The following is a 20187-nucleotide window of genomic DNA, read 5'->3' as shown; positions in this document are numbered from 1 at the left end:
TGTGGCATAAAGGAATACCAGGTACTGAAATTTATGATAAACTTTCAACACAATATAGATATAGTGTTTTATCATAGCAAAAGGTTTATCAATAGATTGAAAAATTCAAAACCGACCGAATAACCATGTAGAACGAGGAAAAAGCAAACATCCAACCATATTCGCTGTTGATGCCAATTGGGCACGTTCTTATCCTGATTCTGAATAATCAATGGTTGACCTTTTCTGAAGTGGAAAACCATAAGCGCATTAGCCATGGTACTGCATATAAAATATACATAACAGGCTAAATTTTCATAAAATCTGTGCAAGATGGCTCCCAAAACAGCTCAGGGGAAGGACAAGCATAGTTGTATTAGAATCTGTCATACCTATTGGGCCGTCGTGCTAACGAAGGTGAAACTTTTGTTGAAGCGAATCCTCTTAAAAGAAAAAATATGGTTTCATCGCTTCGAACCAGAAAACAAATGCAACAATATGGAATGGAAAAATCTCGAATATCTAGTCAAAATGAAAATATAATTTCAAACTTCTGCAGAAAAAGCTATTATCACAGTTTTTTGAGATTTATAAAGGTCTATTCCAAAACATCTTCTAATACAGGTCCTAACAGTGAATGATATAGTGTATTGCAACTTTGGAACAAGATGAAGCTTGTAATTTGAAATAAATACGTAAGTCGACTGTCAGAATGTATTCTTTGTTGTTGCTTGACAACGTGCCTCCCTATACTGCCACTTTCACTGTTTAATTTCTCTAAAATCTGCAGGTGCATACGCATTGCTTCAAAAGGGAATATTAATGCAACCAATCTTAAAATGGTCATAGTTAATAACACAATAAGATAATATCTATGTTTTGTTCATAAATGTTTCGTTTACGTTTTGATGTCTCAGTCATAAAGTAGAATAAATAGCTAAGGAGAGATTACCTATATCCAGAGGAGTGAACACTTGGTACATTTTTTACCTAGTTTTTAAGCTAGTAGTTTTTTGGTTTCCTGTCGTTGCCAGTTTAGCTCAAAATTTAATATGAAGATTTTCGATAGTGTAAATATTAGCAAATATTTTTCAATTCTTTTTAATAGGAAGGGATGTATAACATAAAATATGAACTGAACTATATTAAACGCTTTTTGAAATAATTGAATCATTAATAGTTATTACGTAATTGATAATTTTCTTATTGAATTATTTTAAATAGAAGTTTCAATTGTAATATCCCATAATGTTATAAAAAAGGAACTTTCAGGTCTAATTATATTTTCTAAAACCCTTTATATGAAGCTTTTTTTCCCTATCGGTTTTTAGAATGTTCGACGACGGATAGTAAATATAATTTTTATTATATATTGTGCAATACTTAACACATTAAATGGCTTAATTTTCTAATAATAAAAGATTCTAAAAAATGAATGGATGAAATAACTTCGAATAAATAATTTTACAGCCTTTTTTTTCCAGGAAAGATATTATTTAAAAAATTTTCGGTATAAAATATTTATTAAATTTTATTTAAATAATAATGCTTATTAAATGAAGAAGAATCATTTACTAAATATTCGATTAAATCGAATCCAAGACATTTCAAATGTAATTTTAGTAAGCTTTATTGTTTTTTAATATAAGGGTGTTTATAAAGTCCCGGACCCATTTTGATGCTTAATAACTCGTAAAATAATAAAGATATAAACAAACTTATGGCATTTATTGATGGAATAACTCATATATTTTCCTTTTCAGGTTTGAATATTTTTACTTTTGTAAATATCGTCTGCACGTGTGGTTAATTTCAGATAATTTCATTTTCCAGTCTAAAAATATGTACTTTTCTAAATATTGTCTGATTATTAATTGCATTTTTCTCTCTTTTGTTTTTGGCAACTATTGCAATGTTATGTTTACTTTTGATGTGTTTGTTCTATGTAGTACTTTTGTATGTGATGTTTTATTCGAGCGGATATTAAGGAGAATGCATACACCACAAGAGAAAGCACAGATTTTATGGTGGTTCATAGAAATGAAATCGATAGTGCAAGCACAGAGAAATTTCAGAAGAATTTACCAAAAAGATCCTCCATCCAAAAACAGCATCTTGCGGTGGAAAAAGATTTTTCTAGAAATTGGAAGTATCGAAGATAAGAAACGTTCCAGACGTCCTTGCACAAGTGATTTTGATGTTGAGCGTGTCAGAGAGACATTTTTACACAATCCTAGAATATCTGTGAGATCAGCGGCAACAGAATTGGATATCCCAATTTCGACGGTGTACAAGGTTATTAAGAAAAAATTAAGACTGCATGCATACAAAGTTCAAATTGTTCAAGTTTTGGAACCGAACGATAGGCCTAGGAGGATGGCCTTTGCAACAGATATGCTAAGGAGGATAGAAGATGTTGCTGATTTTCTGAAGAGCATAATGTTCTCCGATGAAGCATCCTTTCATGTTTCTGGCATTGTTAATCGCCATAATGTGCGCAAATGGCTCTGTGGATGCCGACATGCTTGTCGCTACCTGGCGTGAAATTGACTATCGACTTGATATTCTCCGTGCGACGAAGGGGGCACACGTGGAAGTTCATTGACAAGGGTCATGAAACTTTTTGAGTCTATTTAACCATTTATGTTATTAATTTAAATCTATCTTTATTATTTTATGAGTTATTAAACATCAAAATGGGTCCGGGACTTTATAAACACCCTGTATAATGAGATTTTTAAAAAATACGATCAATAATGAAATGGTTTAAAAGTAATATGGATTAAATTACCTTCGATTTATCATGTGTATATATTATATCTTTGGCTTTATTCGTAAATACATTAGTAGAATAATGTCCAGTGTAGTTCCAGACATTTTTATCATCATCGTGAAAATCCAAGCCGTTTGTTCCAACCTATAAAAAAAGATAACAGCTTGAGATTTATAGCAGATGTCCAAAATTAAAGCTTATTTGAAATCCATCTAAATAAAATTAAAGTTTTGTTGAAAAAAGAAATATCCAAGAAATAGAAAAAAAAAAGAAAGTGAAATGAAATATACTTAGATAATAAAATATCTAAGTATATATCGTTTATAAAATAATTGATTTATAGCATATAAAGGATAGAAAATATTAGGCGAAAACTCTGTAAATTCTGGACAAAAAAATTAATTTAATATTGTGGAGTACTGAACAGAAAAATTAATGCTCAGATTACAATTCTAAATATTCATTAAGTCCTTATTTACATGTGGGGAAGATTAAAGAATGACACAGAAAATGGAGACGGAAAATATAGCAATGAATTCAAAATTATTATAAAAAAAGGATTTTGATTTTAACAGTAAAAAGAAATATCATAAGAATATTAAACTAATTTTAAATCAGTAAAGTTGTAAATATTCACGGACAATGTTTCTTAAATTTTTTCAGTTATTTTATATTATAATTAAAAAAATCATTTTCTTATTACCAAAGAAAAAATATTTGTTCTGAAAGTTTGTTCCTTAATTTAACATATATTTTTATTTCACACGTTGAATATCCAGAAGCCTTTGAAATAAAGCGCTTATTAAAATTATGAGAGTTTTAATTACGATGGGAATTGGAAATTCAACGCTTTTTAGAATTTATACAGTTAATTCAGAAAGAAAGATCAATAAAGCATTTATTATAATAAACAATCCATAATACTTAGAACAAATAAAATACATAATGATATTCCAACATCTGTTTTTACAAAAGACTTTTAAAGTATATATTCTTTCCTTCGACAAGGTTGCAAAGAAAAATTTTAGAAACCAGGAATTTGCCAGAACTTTTTCAGGTCCATTAGAATAAATATAAGATTGGTTTTTTTTTTATCACGAGTTAAATATTTTTTTACAATATATCTAACATCTAAAGCAAATAAAATACTTTTAACTTTTTAATACTTATTATTTTGCTTCTTTTATTGATTTTATTTCGTTCTTTTTTATTTTTTGAATTCAAGGATGCGAAAAAAATCTTTGAAAAGAAATAGAAGAAAAGATCGAACGCTTAACGTTGATTCAAAATTTCCCTTTAAGTCCGGATTGTAAAGGGTTTTTCTCAAATTAAAATAGTGCATGAGAATATATTTGATTAATGCATTTGCTTTTGAAACGTCTTAACCTGTAAATTTTACATTGTTATTTTTTTCACAGATAGTATTTTAATGCAGTTTACACGTTATAAATAAGGTTCATTCCATAATTTTTGTATCAAATTTCCCAAAATATTTCAAAGGCCCTTAACGTTTTTTCCTTTAAAATTCTGACAACAAATTTTGAAGAAAGGAGTTTAAAAATATAACATTATGAATCATGTTTATATGCAAATTTTTCCGTATATCGACAGTTTGAATTCATTTCAAAAACTTTAGAAATTTATTATGCGTTTGCAACCTATTTTTATATATATATTTATGTAAATAATTGTTACAACATTTCACAGATATTAAAATTTTCAAATGAAAAAATCAAATTTGCCCTCTTTTAAAACTTTCTTAAATATTGATTTCTTTAATTATAATAAATTTTAAATTTCGGATTTTCTAAATGTCTTATAGAAATTGATACATGAATCATGATAAAGAAACTCTGAAATACTAGTTATAATCTGTAATAATGTTCAGATGCAATTAAATGCAATTAATTATAATGCAATTAAACAATTTGCAATTACATAAGTATATATAGTAGCAAGAAAGGGAAACAATGGTTTTTTTCTCTCGATATTTCGCTCAGGTGTCGTCCTCGTCATCTGACCACGGTTCAAAATTACGAGGTCCGTCCCAAAACAGCCCTAGTGTTGCTTTAAAACGGGATGTTAATATAACTAAATCAACCCTCAATATTTCACCTAGATTTATACTTCTAATTACGAAGTTTCCTAAAATAAGATGAGTAATTTTTTGAAAGTATTTTGGTTTCTGTGGAAGTTGATAATAAAAAAATTAATTTTTATATGGCCCCACAGTGTAAAAGTATCAGTTAGTAGTTTATCTTACATTTTATCTATGTACCCTTAAGGTTTAGGCGCTTCTCTGGATAAATAAGACAGATATATGTTTAGTTTTGAAATTAGAGAGAGACTCATTACAAATGTAGATGGAAACATTTATTTTAGGAATAAAAATTTATTCAATACAATAGAACTATTACAAGCAAATATTTACCTAGTAGCGTATCATTCAATTATCATAACTTAAAAGAAATTGGCTAATTATGTATGCTGCCGTTCCTTTTAACTGGTCGAAAGTTGTTAACTTCGATTTAATAAGGAAGAGAAGAGAGAAATCGAACCTTTGAGGAATTTCAGAGAAATAATAAAATTGCGAACAAGAAAAAAAATTATCTTCGCTCGCAATTATGTGCATGCTATTAAACTTTTTTAGTAACGAGGAACCTTGGAAAATTCTGATGATTTATATGGCATTGAATCGTAATTCAGCTGAATGTGTATGCAAGTATTGCTAAAAAAAGGACCCTTGTGCAGACATAGAAAATGTTCGTTTTGAATACGTTTTGCTAACTTGGTTACTTTTTGAAATTTACCGAGAACTAATAAATACATTATTTTCTGATTCCACCTTTTTAACAATGTATTGCATTATGTGATTATTCCTGAAATGTACAAATTATGACTGGTATAGGTGTCATTTTTATTTCTGTTTAAGATATGAAAAAGTGGTATCACTCAATGAATTCGTCTTTTAATATTTTTGCATATTTTGTACACAGAAGCGTGAAAATGGATGACTGTAAGAAAAAAATTTCACTGATTGATACTTTTACACTATTAAGAACAGTATGAAAATAAATTTTCTTAAACTTTTTATTATAATCACCACATAATTCAAAATATGTTTATATAATTTTCTACCTTTTTTAATGAAACTTTGCCAATGGAAATATGTGTTTAGAAACAATATTTAAGGAAATGAAGGCTCGTTCTACTTTTTTAGGAAATCTTGTATATAAGTAGTGCATTTTTATTTCTTTTATAGTCAGACTTTTGATTTTAAAACCGCAATGTATTCACATAATTGAAAATAATTTGCATCACATTTAAGTTATTTCTGTTATAAAATCTCTGCGCTCGAAGAGATTTCGAAATTTTATAAACTTTCTTTGGCCATATACTATGGAGAAAATTCAACATGAAACAGTAACATATGAATTTATTAGAACAAAAACCGTTCGCATTAAACTGTAATAAAATAGTACTATAAATTTAAGATGATTAATGAGTATAATTTTTCCTCTTTGAAGAGTAATATTCAAATAAATTTAAATACCCCTTCTTCAAAATGTGTGTAGAAATCTTCTTTGCCACTCCAATAACCAAAAAAGGAATCAAACCCTCTGTGAACCGGAAGATAATTTTTGTGATGACATCCTAAATGCCACTGAAATTAAAAATATATTAATTAACAAATTATTTAAGATAATTAGGTATAGAAATGGATTTCAAATATGTATAAATCTTACATTTTTCTACGTTCAAATGTACATATAGAAAATTTACACAAATTTTTAGAAGCCCATAGATTTATGTATAGCAAGATGTAATACAAAATAATCCAATTTTAGGACATAAATGAGAATTCCAGATATTAGATAATAGGCAGAGAAAAGGAAGGAACACTTTCTATGAAAATTATTCTGCATCTTGTATTGAATAAAATTTTTCTGATACACTGCATTTCAAGACAAAAAAAAGTTATATGCTCAATAAAATAATGATCTTGGCCTGTCTTAATTAACAAAAAGACAAAATAGTTATGTTTTTTTAATTAGTCTAAAAATTTTATGACAGTAAGTTGACTCTAACATGAAAAGCATCGATCTCCATTTAAGCCTTCCACTTGCTATTCAGTGTATTTTAAGCTTGCGTTAATAGCATTTAGGGAATCATTATAATCTACTATCCCTAACTTTAAATGTCTTTTCTTCAAGTTGGTCCATTGAAAGAATAACTTTTTCCCTTTCCCTTTCCCTGTTCTTAAAATCATATAAAAAAATATAAATGAAAATTTTGATGAATCAAACCTATTACTATAGTAGTGTAATTGGTTTGGAGTCACTAACAATTATAATTACACTACAGCGCAAGTGCTTCTATCGACTTACCTTTACGTCTGAGAAATAATAACACATTCAGCCTCTTAACAATCGTCTCAACTAAATGGAAACCTGTTCTATATATTTTTCGATTGGTCATTTTCAATTATTTCTGAACCAATGTCCTTTAAAATGGTGTTAAGATAATTTGATGTCGGATAATGAGGCACGATTATAGTATCATAATTAATTTAACTAAGAAAATCTTTTTAAACACAGTTTTATTGGTGCATTGAACAGTAGAAATTTTCTTTATTGTAAATATTTTCTACTTATTAATTCTGAGATCAATTGTTTCCCAAACCATTAATAGGAGGCGCCATAGAAATGGACTCGAAATTTAATTTTATTAGTAATTAAATGATACTTAAGTTCTTAAGATATTTGTAGGTGAAAGCATATATATTTCCATGGAGAATATATGAGAATATGAATTTTTAATCCTCTAATATACCAAGAAGTGAATCAAAAGTATTTTACAAAATATCCTCTTTACAACCATGAAACAAGCAAAATTATTTGAAAATGATTAAAAATAAATTTTTTGCATAGCCAACTAGTTTGGATGTACTAATAAATGACATTAGAATATATACTAATCTTAAAATCCCCAAATTTATAAAAAGACAAGGTCACTCTACCCAAATCAATTTTATTACTAAACGTTTTGGAATTGGACTGCAAGTAACCATATTTAAAACATCTGATATTTCATAGAAGTAAATGAGGAATCTTCATGAACTGTTTTCTGATAGAATTGCAAAAGAGTTTCGTCTTCTAGCTCCTGTTAATTCCATTGTAAGTGAAATGTTTTCATGTCGGTCTGGTGTCGAAATCCCGACACAGACTGGTGGCAAGTCTTCTGTTATTCTCACTATTTGAATGGGGCGGAAAATTTGGATTAAAATAACTCGTTTGGCTTAAAACATGAATCTGACACAAAAAATGGAACTTAGCATTAATCTAATAAATATAAAGGTATTACTTTAGTCCTTCCAAAGGTCTAATTAAACAATCCAAATTTTTAATCTTTTCATGATCATCACATTCACCAATAATATGTGAATAATTTTGAAATGAAATTAAATGCTTAGACATTTTTTTCCTGAATTCTGAATTTGTTTCATCAGAAATATTATGCTGATTGAGAATACAGAGGAGATGGCTTAAATTTTAAAGAAAATAGCTGATTGAATTGTAGATAAAAGAAGTTTCAGAATGATTTAATTGTAGAATAATCGATAGCTGATTCTTACCTTTCCAATGCCTCTTGTTGTATAACCAAGTTCTTTTAGATACTGTGGCAGTATCTTTTCTTCTGGAGACAAGCCCCAAGGTGCAGCAGCATAGATGACGTCATGTTGTAAACCTTTAAAAACATAAATGAAAATTTTTGTTCATCAGTTAATGAATCTCGCCTTTTAACTTCTGAAAGGTGAAACAGATAAAGAAATTCTAGAAGGTATTTCATGCATTCTATCGCTTAATCTATGGCTTTCTTTTTTTAAAAAAATGAAGTAACAACAAGTGTAGCTATCCGGATGGTTATTACTCCGAACCTACTAACTAAATTTGGACTAGATGACAACCTGTATTGATATTCCTGTAAGAAAAGGTTATTGATGATATTATCACTGAATTATTTGAAATATTCAACTCATAGAACAAACCTATGGAACAAGCATAATTTTAAACACAAATTAATATCGACAATCAAAATTTTTTTCCAAAAAACAATCTTTAATAATCGCCATTTGCAAATTCTTTTGGCGTATTATATTAGTTTTAAACTATATTAGAATTTTATAATCTCGCAGATTATTTTGGATTATACATTTGCTTTTTTGATGAATATCTAATTGATGAATTCTTCTATTCTGGATTTAACCATTGTGCTTGTACTATTAATTGTAAAATTAATGGAATTCATATAAGCTTATGTTTTTATACATGGAATCTTTAAACAACATGTAATTTATAGAAATAAGAGCTCATTATATAATTTTTATTTGTCTGTGCTTACTCTTATAGTATAAAATAAGAAATAAATCCTTGAAAAGGACCGTTTAATTGATAGAAAATATTTCAGATGAAGCTAATTTGAAATTTTTTGTGCAAATAGATATTTATTAAAGATATTAAGATTAAATTAAGATATTAATTAAAGATAATTATATTAAGATTAAAGATTAAAGATATTAAGATATTTATAAATTATTATAAGAAAATAGTTTGCTTAGCGTTACATGAGTGAACTTCGTATCCTTAGCACTTCAATCGGATACTAATTAAATAAATAGTTAACACTTTTACAATCACTTGCTTTTTGCAGAATCGTTTTTGATTATTATAATATTGTTTACATACCCAGCCGTATGGGATATTTTCCTGTCATTAAAGTTCCTCTTGATGGAGTGCATATTGGTTGAACATAATAGTTATTAAGAATGACTCCATCTTTGGCTAATGCATCAATATTAGGTGTAGGTATTTGCTTAGAACCGTGAAAGCTCACATCATTCCAACCCTGGAAAAAATTTACTTTAAAGTTTGCGATATGTATTTCATAACATATTGAAAATTGAAGTAAAGCATCATACAAAATAAAAACAACATTTTAAGAAACACGCTTTTAATTTTATACAGAAAATAAAAAATAATTTTCTTTTTAACAAAAATCAAAATGTCAAAACAAAAGTCATAAAAGTTGGAAGTTCTTATATACGAGGTACTTTCCGCAAATAAGTTTCATCATGTGTTTCCGTTGAGGAACTGTATTACAAAGTAAAAAAATACATCGGGAAACTGTATTTCAAAGTAAGAAAATACATTGTCACTAGGGATTGCAATACCGGACCAAAATTTCAATACCGGTATTCGGTATTTTTTAGATCTTAATACCGGGATACCGGTTTTAATACCGGTATTAGAAATTTCAGAAAAAAAAAGAAAACACAGGTGTTTCTTCGTTTTATTGCCAGTTTTATTAGAAAGAGTAAATATCACAAAAAATAATTTGTAACTTATAAATTATAACAGTATATAAAGAATCACTAAAAAGTGAAGAAACAACTTATTTATTTAAATCGCACAAAATTGTAAATATCACTATTCAGTCTGTGATACTAATACAAATTTTTGAAATGTGATCTTAAAAAAAATAATGCATCAATTGTACTGTCATTAAGCCTGAAAAGTAATTTTGCGCAAAAATTACTAGCTGTCGAAAACGCTCTTTCGGTATCTATGATAGTTAGTGGTACTGTCAGCAATGCGCGATATACTTTTTCCAAGTATTTACCTCTAAATCCCTCATCTTCAAAGAAATCGATTTCTTATCGGATGGTTTTGGATATAGCTGATATCTGTATTTTATTTTGGTTCGTTGAAATTTTCTTATTTACCGCTAATTCTAATTTTTGTTCAAGAGACAATTCCTTTTCACTGTCGACATTAGAGTCATCATACTCTTCGATAACTGAACCGAATTCTTTTAAATGTGGATCGGTTTGTGGGTAAAATATTTTAAGAAAATTTACTATAAACTTAATCAGATTTGAATTGGTTATTTTCTTTTCTTCTTTTTCATTTTTAAAATCATTATAATTATGTAAATACCATAAGACATTTTATATTTCGATATGCCTTTCTTCTGAGCGATTTTTCAATGTAATATATAATATTCAGACAGTGATGTGTGCTGTTAGGAGTAAACGGTTCCAACGTGTTTTAAAATCTAATAATAACATATATCCTGTTTTATTTTCAGTTAGTATGTATTTTAGTAATATGTCATCTTTTATAGGGGAACGTTTAAATATCTTAACAATTTTTCAATCTTTATAAATTATAGGAAGAAATTCTTGATAGGTTAATATTTCATCCTCATTAGCAATATCTTCTTTAACAATTACATTGTCATTTTCTTCATTATCAATATCACTCTCACTCTTACTCTTTTCAAAATTGGAATCCGAAGTTTCTATATCCACAGTATTTGGATTTTTCTGTTCTACATTTTTTTTGGTATAATACATCTTTTACTCCTAACTTAATTCCATGAGCATAGCACAATTGCTGATTTGCACCCATCAACTTTCCAACTTTTTTCATAACTGTTGCTCCATCAGTCATTATGGATACAATTTCTTCTTTGAGGGATAATCCATGTTTCGCTAATTTAGTTTTAAGCAATTAATTAAGCCTTTAATTAGTTAATTAATTTCGCCCGTTAGGGAGACATAAAAACAAAAACGTATACTATTTTGCTATGTTGGCTATCCCTGAACTTATAGTGGAGACAATTTTAAAAATTTCTAGTAAATACCGAAAAACCGGTATTTAAACTTGTGAATACCGGTATTACAAAATTGTACAAATGGCTCAAAATACCGGTATTCGGTATCCCGGTATACCGGTATTGCAATCCCTAATTGTCACAGCAAAAGACAATTTTTCGTGAATTCTTGACAGACAAATGAGCAATGGCGCATGGGCAGACCATGTAAGGGAAGAAAGAAGTTGCTGGCAGAAATGCCCGAGCTTATTTGAGTGCAAATCAGAATGATAGAAAGATGTGTACTAAAAACATGATTAGAAATTGAGCTGTTGAGTGCTGTAATACTGTAATGAATGGGTCCATAGGACTATTGTTTCATACAGTTATCAATGTCAATAAGGAGTCTAGAAACCACCTCATGTCCAGCCAAATAGCTTCAGTGAAGGACGACAGAGTGTAGAAGGGGAAGATCGATCTCTATGCCTCTCCATATCCATGATTGCAACAAACGATGGCAGAGAAAAAGAAGTTATGCTAGCGAACAGTTGCATATCTGTGCTTGATCTACATCTATAAAGGGGATTGGACATGTTCTTGTCCCTACATTATTCCTCACTTGGATATTGGAAGTTGTCGGTAAGCTTGATGCCGAGAAAGGTCACATGCGATTACAAGACTTGAAGCATGGTAATAAGTTTCGAGTAAAGAACTTGTGAAAGTATGATTATGCGGACAATGGCTTCTCGTTCGGGATTATCACAAGACGAATAGACATGCAGGTATTACTTTACCCCGGGGACCAGATTGGCCTAAATGACTTAGAAACATCCCAACTCACCCACCCGCATATATTCACACTTCGTAAGGAAAATTGGATTGATATTGTTTGTTGGAAGCAGTGGCTGTCATTTTGCTTGATTTCTCATTGCAATGACCGTCATTGTAGCCCATTATTGCCACACATTAAACAAATGAAAGCCTTCAATTCGTTCAGGGCACTGAAGTCGACAAGTTTTGTTCTTGAATGACAATGCAAGACTCCACACGGCAAAGGATGTTACAAAACGCATTCATACTCTGGTATGAGAGAGATTGAATCATCCGAGTTACAGTTTCGATCTTGCTGGCATTGAATCCAACATTATCGGAACGGTACCTCGGAAGCTATGAAAAGGGAGGGAAATTAACTGTGAGAAATTCTCTGAAGTCGCAGGGACAATAAATTTTTAAATGAAAGACTTCTTGAAATTGATTTCATGCCATGAAAAATATATCAATATCGCTGATGAATATGAAGAAAAATAACAATTTTTTTTCTTTTGCAACGGCAGTGTGTTTCTAATACAACTTTTCCTGCGAAATAAAATGACAAAACTTATTTTCAGACTCAAAGCAAATTAAAATTTAATCATATATTTTAGATATTAATTAATGAATGTTTAGGATTTTTTTTGTTATGATATTCATGATGACATAATTAATTTATTACATTATTCTCAGCATATCACCCTCTTTCTCCTATTGATCTTAAAATCTTTGATTTGAATGATTATTAATTGAATTTACTTTTTAGTACATTAAAAAAGCATGTTAAATAAAGCAGTCTTTTATATTTTTCATAATTTATTATTTTAAATGTTAATTTATCTTACATATTTTTTTTTGAATTCATTATCAAGTGGCGCCTCTCACGTGGAGTCAAAATTAAACAAAAAGGAACGATTAGTTGATAATTAAATTCTAAAAACATTAAAATATTATTTTGTCAGCAAGAAGACCTAAACAAAACTTTTAACATATTAAGAGAAAGTTAAAAAATCAATTGCAAAACCCTATCTTTATAAACATGAAAGAAATCAGGGCAAATAAAAATGTGTGAAAATAAAGAATTAAACAGTATTTAAAAGGGAATAAATTACATTTTTATGTTTTACTTTTAATGTAATATGGTTTCTTCAAATCTGTCATTTGAATATTACTTTTAATTTATGATTTTAATTTATTTTATATTAATTAATTATTTTTATTTTAGTGCACAAGTGGTTCTAGTAAATACATTTTTTTCTTATTTAACTTTACCAAAGTGTGTTAAGTTGATCATTAAAAACAACTACTTACCAAGTCATCGACAATTATAAATATAATGTGAGGTGGTTTTGAGCAATTGATCAGCTCTGCAAGGCACAGCAAGACCGAAACAAATATATAGGCAAGATATTTCATATTCTTGAATCCCTAGAGTTAAAACAATAAAAAATACTTATACTATAAAATAAAAATAAATTCAAGGAGTCAACTTCCTGATATTCATAGCATCTTACTATTTTTCTTATGTACCGTCTGAAGTTCGAAACAAACATTTATAGCCTCTATATATTGCAGTAAGTATCCCGTCAAATGAATGTCGAATGCATAATGAATGTCGATTCAAATTTCCCATAAAGAAGGAAAAAAAGCGATTCAATGATTTTATAGAATTATAGTCAATGAATAATCGTGAACATATATGAAACAAGTGCTGCGTAACTTGTGACAGGTGGGAAGATATGGCCACTGAAGTGCAGTATTATATATTAAAAGAAACTCATGCATAAATTATTCATATCTTTTCTAGCCATCAGGGCTGGTTATTTTATAAATTTAAACTACGTTTTTCATGTCAGGTTAATGTCATATATTGGCATAGTACTTAAGTTTCTAGAATACAGATTAAATCTTATTTTTAAAACTTAGAAATTGAAAATTCGTCGCCGTCGCTTTACTCTCAGTACATTTAACTTGATTACAGTATTTGAGTCTGGCTGGAAAACGCCGATTTATTTTCATCTTTACGCTATGAATCATTTTTATATTACTTAAAATTTTTCATCGACGAAAAAAAAATACAGAGATTAAAAACAGTGGCAGATTTCCGACTAGATATCTATTTGGGGCCGCTGGCTTGGAAGGTAGGCTCAGCTAGGTCAATTAGCAGATGTTATTAGCCTAGTTACCAAATAAATAAATTTGTAAAAAACACAAATTCTATGAATCGTAAAATATTAGCACTTTGTCAAGTATAATTTATCAGATTCCTATTTGTTTCATTACATTCAGTTTGTTATCACAGTATTTATAAGCACAGAACGACTACTTAAATAAAATTACGTACAAGCATAGATGCCACACGCACATGAATCATAATAAATAAAAACATATACATTTCTACAAAGTTACTAAAATAAAAAAAATTACACAAATAAATAAATCCTAGCATGCTGATTAGGTTAAAATGTATTGTAATGTGTAACTTAATTGACCAGTTTATTAAAAGACGGATCACATAATGCACACTATCTACTGCTTACATTGTCAGAATCTGTCATTGATTCTGAAATAACGGGGACGATTAATAAGCATTTAAATTGATCTTTCTCCCTTGATCGTTCAATATTCATTGGTCCCCTTTCAAAGAATAGTCAAACAGCTACAAAGTATGTATGCTTGGTCCTTGCAAGACTCAAATTTCGAAACACATAAGTTACAGGAAAATCAACATGTTTTAACACGGATTTTCTGATACAGTCTGTCGCTCAACAGGTCATTTCAAACCTATAAGAAGCCCTACACTGAAGGGTTTTGCTTTTCCACTTGAGAAAAAAATTGACTATAATCGTTGAAAAATTCTATCTCGTGAAGACTAAGACTACTAAAAGACTACCACGTGTTTGAGCATTACGAAATGGAACGCATGAACTTTAGCATTTGATCTTTGTACCAATTTTCTGGTTTTCTATCAAATTTTGAACGAAATCTGATCGTCCATGAGCATGGAAACTTGGAAGAGTTTCGAATTAATAAATGTTTGAAATATGCTATAAGATTTTATCACCAGAATTGTTTGCAAAGTTTTCCATTTAATAAAGGTAAGTTGGTAAGATACAGAATTAGACTGGATTATTGAAAATTATGCTTGAATAGAAAGCAATTTCAAAAAATGGAAACGCACTGTATTCCATTCTTCAAATTTTAAGTGTTAGTTCTTTTAAAATTATTTTAAATAGAATTAATGCACATTTGTTCTATTTTCAGTGTTAATATAACATAAAAGTATTTAAGATAAGTTTATTTATCCAGTAGAACTCCAATTATCCAGATTAATTAGGAGCAGAACCAATTCGAGTAATCAAATATGTGGATGAAAGGATAACTAATGGAAAAGGCTTATCTTTAGGACAAAAAATTAGCTTATAACATATTAATTTAAATATTAGAGAAATAATATTATTTACATTTTGTGTACTTACAGACTGTATTAAAAATCATTGCTTGAATAAATCAATCAGTCAGATATTTTGTTGTCTTTACGCGATTTTGACCTCGAAGGTTCTGCTTGCGGATATCTTTTCTTTTCTTAAAGGCACCCAGATGATTGGAGTTCCAACGTATACGTAAATACTTCATGCTGTGTTAAATATAATTTTTTTCAAATGGAAATCGTTGCCCTGACGATATTCAGGATTTTTGTTCATAGCAAAGAGTGCAAATAAATCTTTAAAAAACATTAAAATACATTAAAGAAGGTAGAATTCAGAATAATCGAAGTCAAAATGACTGATCAGAGAGATGTAGAAGAAAAATCTTAATTATATTTACGTCATGGCAATGAGTCATTGGATTCGATCCTATGATTCCGTCGACGAGATCAGCTGCCACACGAAAAGTAAAAAATATGAATTGGATAGCAAAGAAGCCGTCGCTTTATCATTTAAATATATTTCGAAGCACTTATGCAGTTCGTACTTTCGACAAGTCACGGAAATTTTCATTGTCGTAGACTCCAGATGATTTTCAATTCAAATAGTTTCTAAAGAGAATAGGAATCAGTTGTAGAAACTTGCAGGGCTCCAACTTTCATGCGAAAAGCAACATAAAAAGACTGGGATTTGAATCAGTGATTATGCATGGAGAAATATATGCTTAAGTAAGTTTAAGACTGGGCATGAGTTTAATTGTTATTTTGGTTACCACGGTTCAGTAATAACTTGAATATCATAAAAATGCAAGCGTATATAGTCACAATAGAATATTTTTGGGACTGAAAAAATCGTGAAAGTATTCTGAATTATTTTGAATAAAAAATGCATGTTAGCGATGAAAGAACAATGCATTATATATGAATAGAACTAAGCTTGAAAATTAAAATAGCTTCTTTTTTTCCTTCTTTTTTTTTGTTCGGATATATTTCGAATAGTTAAGTGAATGAAGCTCAGTTTTTTGAAGTGTCAGAAAGAGGCCATTCACCTTTCTTCATTAATCAGACTGTTTTAATAAAGTGTAAACTAATTGTTTCATTTATGTCAGAGACATTTTCATTTTTTAAATGAATTTATATGAATACTTTTGCTAAGAAAACTTTTGTTGTTGTTACTTATGGCACTTGCCGCTGACGAAGTCAGCGATTTAAGCCGAATTTGTGCAGTAGCTTCTGAGGGTAAAGGCTCCTGAGCACCCGAGGGCAGAAATCTGACTTCTAGCTCATTTGATGATGACACTTACACACTCGCTTGCATAATCCCTTTTTACAGGAGGGCTCTTTCACACCCCTCAAGTCGCAGGTGCGGAGTTTGAAGCTCACGAGTGTGGTGTGGCTGAGTTAGTGTGGTGTGACTAGTCAAAGAGTGAACTAATGGCTCAGTTGTTGACCTTACTGTCTGGCCACGATTCATAAACGAGAGGCGTGGCGAATAACTTCATGCAGATTCAAAGCGGGAAATCATAACATTTTCTTAACATCTTTATAATAATATAAATAACTCATAACTCGGACTCACGTATGAAGGATCGAATTCAGATTTTAATTTTAGAGCAAATTTCATAGTTTTCTTTCTTTTTTTTTAATAATTTTTCATAAAGACTAAATAAAAACGTTATAATAAAAGAATTTTAGAAAATGGATATAAATTATTTTGTACTGAGTCTGTTTGAAGAAATGAATTTATATATATTTATATAACGGTATTCGTTTTGTCGCATCTATACCGTGCAGCAACACATCGGTACAAATAATTTTATGGTACGTATATGGTACGTTTCTCCTGAGATGCACAGTCATTTTACAGAGAAAACTCAACGCTCTATCGCAAGGCAAATTGCCACTAAAACCACAGTCCTATTTTCATTTGGGTGTGCCTTATATAATAAAGTAATTCTTATAAGATTACTCCAGCTTTATTTTCTTATAATTGTGTTATGAAAATTTATATAAACTAAACAAACTATTTAACAGTTGTTACAAAGATTAAACTGAATATTTATTAAGCAACGGAACGTGTAAATCTAATTTGAGTTGCATCTAAATTTTATAACGTGAAGATTTGATTTACTTTTGTAGAAATTGAAAGAATAATTTCATGAAAAATTAAAAATCATTATTCCCACGAACAGAAAAATGCCTTAGAGTATTTAATTACTGCAAAATGTACAGCAATACTTTTAAATTAGGTAAGAGGCTTTGCATATTCATTCAAGGTTCATTTTAGGAAATATTTTTTATTGAAAAATAATGAGTTTTGAAAGAAAGAAACTGATTAATAATTAAAAGCGTTAAAAATGATCAGAAATGGATTAATCGAATTCATTCTTCATACTGAATCTAAAAATAAGCCTACGGGAGTGAAACTTCCTCGCGTATTCTCCAATTAAGGTCTCATCACCCCCTCCTGAATAAAATCTTAGACTTTGGGGAAGACTGCGAATGCCTTGCATGGCATTGGGGAATAGCAGTAATGAAATATAGATCTAACATTTTTATTGAATCTATTGAACGAATATGCATTTTAAACGCTTTTTTACCTATCGAATGAAAGCAAAATTTGATACAGAACTATAGTTCTAATCATAAGATAACATACTGAATTGATTTAAGTCATTCCGTTTATGGGATAATACGTTTGCAGGCATGAGAAAGTCCAGATAGTCAGTCCTTTTCTAGATTTGATTCAAAATTTGATAAGAATTTGTATTTAAGGTGCTAATTTATGCACCAAATTTTATATGTCTAATTCTTTGCATTTTGGAGTTATAGAGTGTCACTTCTTATGGAACGACTAGGTAAACAGACTTCCTACAAAAGGATTTCGTTCAAAATTTGATTCAGTTTGGTTCAATTCAAAACAAGTCCACATACCAAATTTCATCTATCTAGCTCAAAATGTTTCTGAGTTGGGTTCATGGACAGATTGTCAAACAGACATAATGTCAAAAATGTGTTTTTCGAACTCAAGGTGATCTGAAAAGTGGAAATTCATCAAAATCTCGAGTTCGAATTTTTTGACGATTATAATACTTCCTTTAAATTTCATATACAAGAAAGTAAAGAAGCTTTAAATACACTCAATTTATTTTAATTGATTTTTTAAATCATGGAAATGCTTAAACGTAAAGATATATTTTATCTAGTTTTTAGAGTCACCGAAAATAACCAATTCCAGCAATTTGTTTTCCCTATCTTCTTGATATCTATGAACTTAAGAACAAAGAACTATTATGAATCTTGTTGCATTTTGCGTCTAAATAATCTGAGTTAATCATATTAACTGGAATTTGGTCTTTGATAAAAAAAAAAAATACCTCGAATGTTTGGTTGCTATCGAGAAGAGTATCAGAAAAGGATCCTCCCCTTTTGATACAAAAACATACAAAAAATTTTCAAAGGAATTATAATAAATTCAAGAAACATCATTTTTAGAAATAATAACATTAAGATTTGAAATAAGAATGAATGGAAAATTTTCCGATTAGCCATTTTTTAAATTTTTATTTAATTATATCACTTTGAAACGTTCATAAACGCTACCTTTTTTTTAAAATAAGAATTTTAAAATGATGATATTAAATAATGAATACAAAAACTTACTTAATACTAAGAAATATTCTTCAGAATTTTCTTTTATAAGTGCAATTGCAGTAATATATCCGCATTACAATATACAAATTCGGCTGACAAGATTTACATGATTTCTTTGAATAGTTTATACTTACCCTAAGAGATGGCAGTACGAATCTACCGTCTAAAAAATGTATTCTCAATTAGCAGGATATTTACTTTTTATCTTCCCCTCCCCCTCCACGTTATTTTAATGATAAAAAAATCTTCCTTGTTATTCTTAGACGTTATCGGATTTGACATGTTAAGCTTCATTCAACCTTTTTAAGTTAAACAAAGATATGAAATGAAAACATAGCCATTTGCGAATTTTGTCTTGTGATCTCATAACAGATTAATTATTTTTTGTGTGTGTCTTATCATTTGTTTTCGTGGATAAAATTTGCTACTTTCGAATTTATTTTTTTAAACTTCGTTTATCCCACAGAATAACCGAACATATTAAATAATTAGCGATAAGAAATGTTGAAAATGAAACTATATTTTTGAGGAAATTCTTCTATGCTATAATCTAATATCCCTTTCTGAATTTCGAAGAACTGAAGGTTCAATCCTATGTAGTAATATGAATTCACTTTTTAATATATTTTCCTTCTTAAATTAAAACTTTGTCTAATAGAATTGAATTCAAGCGTTTGTTTGTTTACCTTGCAAAGAAGTGAAAAGAAAAAATGTAACATGAATTTTTTTAATATTAAATATGAAAAAATTACAATGTTCCAGAATGCTAGTGCGGAAAACAAGGCATTTTACAGCAACCAAAACACAGCAACATAAGTAATTTTTTATTCAAACAGTTAATTGCGCAAAATTGTGCAACAGCTGCACAATTATTAATCTTTACTACCGG

The 20187-nt window shown here is 29.2% G+C and overlaps 1 protein-coding gene across 1 annotated transcript in view; it reads right to left on the bottom strand.

Annotated features, from left to right (window-relative positions):
* LOC129959822 (uncharacterized) overlaps positions 1-19568 on the bottom strand; it is a 60331-nt gene extending 40763 nt beyond the window's left edge. The window contains exons 1-6 of the mRNA XM_056072715.1: positions 19433-19568; positions 13529-13645; positions 9499-9658; positions 8388-8500; positions 6306-6416; positions 2771-2896 (exon numbers count right to left, since the gene is read on the bottom strand). Coding sequence (XP_055928690.1) covers positions 2771-2896; positions 6306-6416; positions 8388-8500; positions 9499-9658; positions 13529-13633 — 615 coding nt within the window. The 5' untranslated portion in view covers positions 13634-13645; positions 19433-19568. The remainder of the gene's footprint in view (positions 1-2770; positions 2897-6305; positions 6417-8387; positions 8501-9498; positions 9659-13528; positions 13646-19432) is intronic.
* Between the last annotated feature and the right edge of the window lie 619 nt (positions 19569-20187).

The sequence above is a fragment of the Argiope bruennichi genome, chromosome X2 (genome assembly GCF_947563725.1).
Source record: "Argiope bruennichi chromosome X2, qqArgBrue1.1, whole genome shotgun sequence".
NCBI classification, from domain to species: domain Eukaryota; kingdom Metazoa; phylum Arthropoda; class Arachnida; order Araneae; family Araneidae; genus Argiope; species Argiope bruennichi.
The sequence above is the reverse complement of the archived record's forward strand: the minus strand, read 5'-3'. Positions and strand labels throughout refer to the sequence as shown.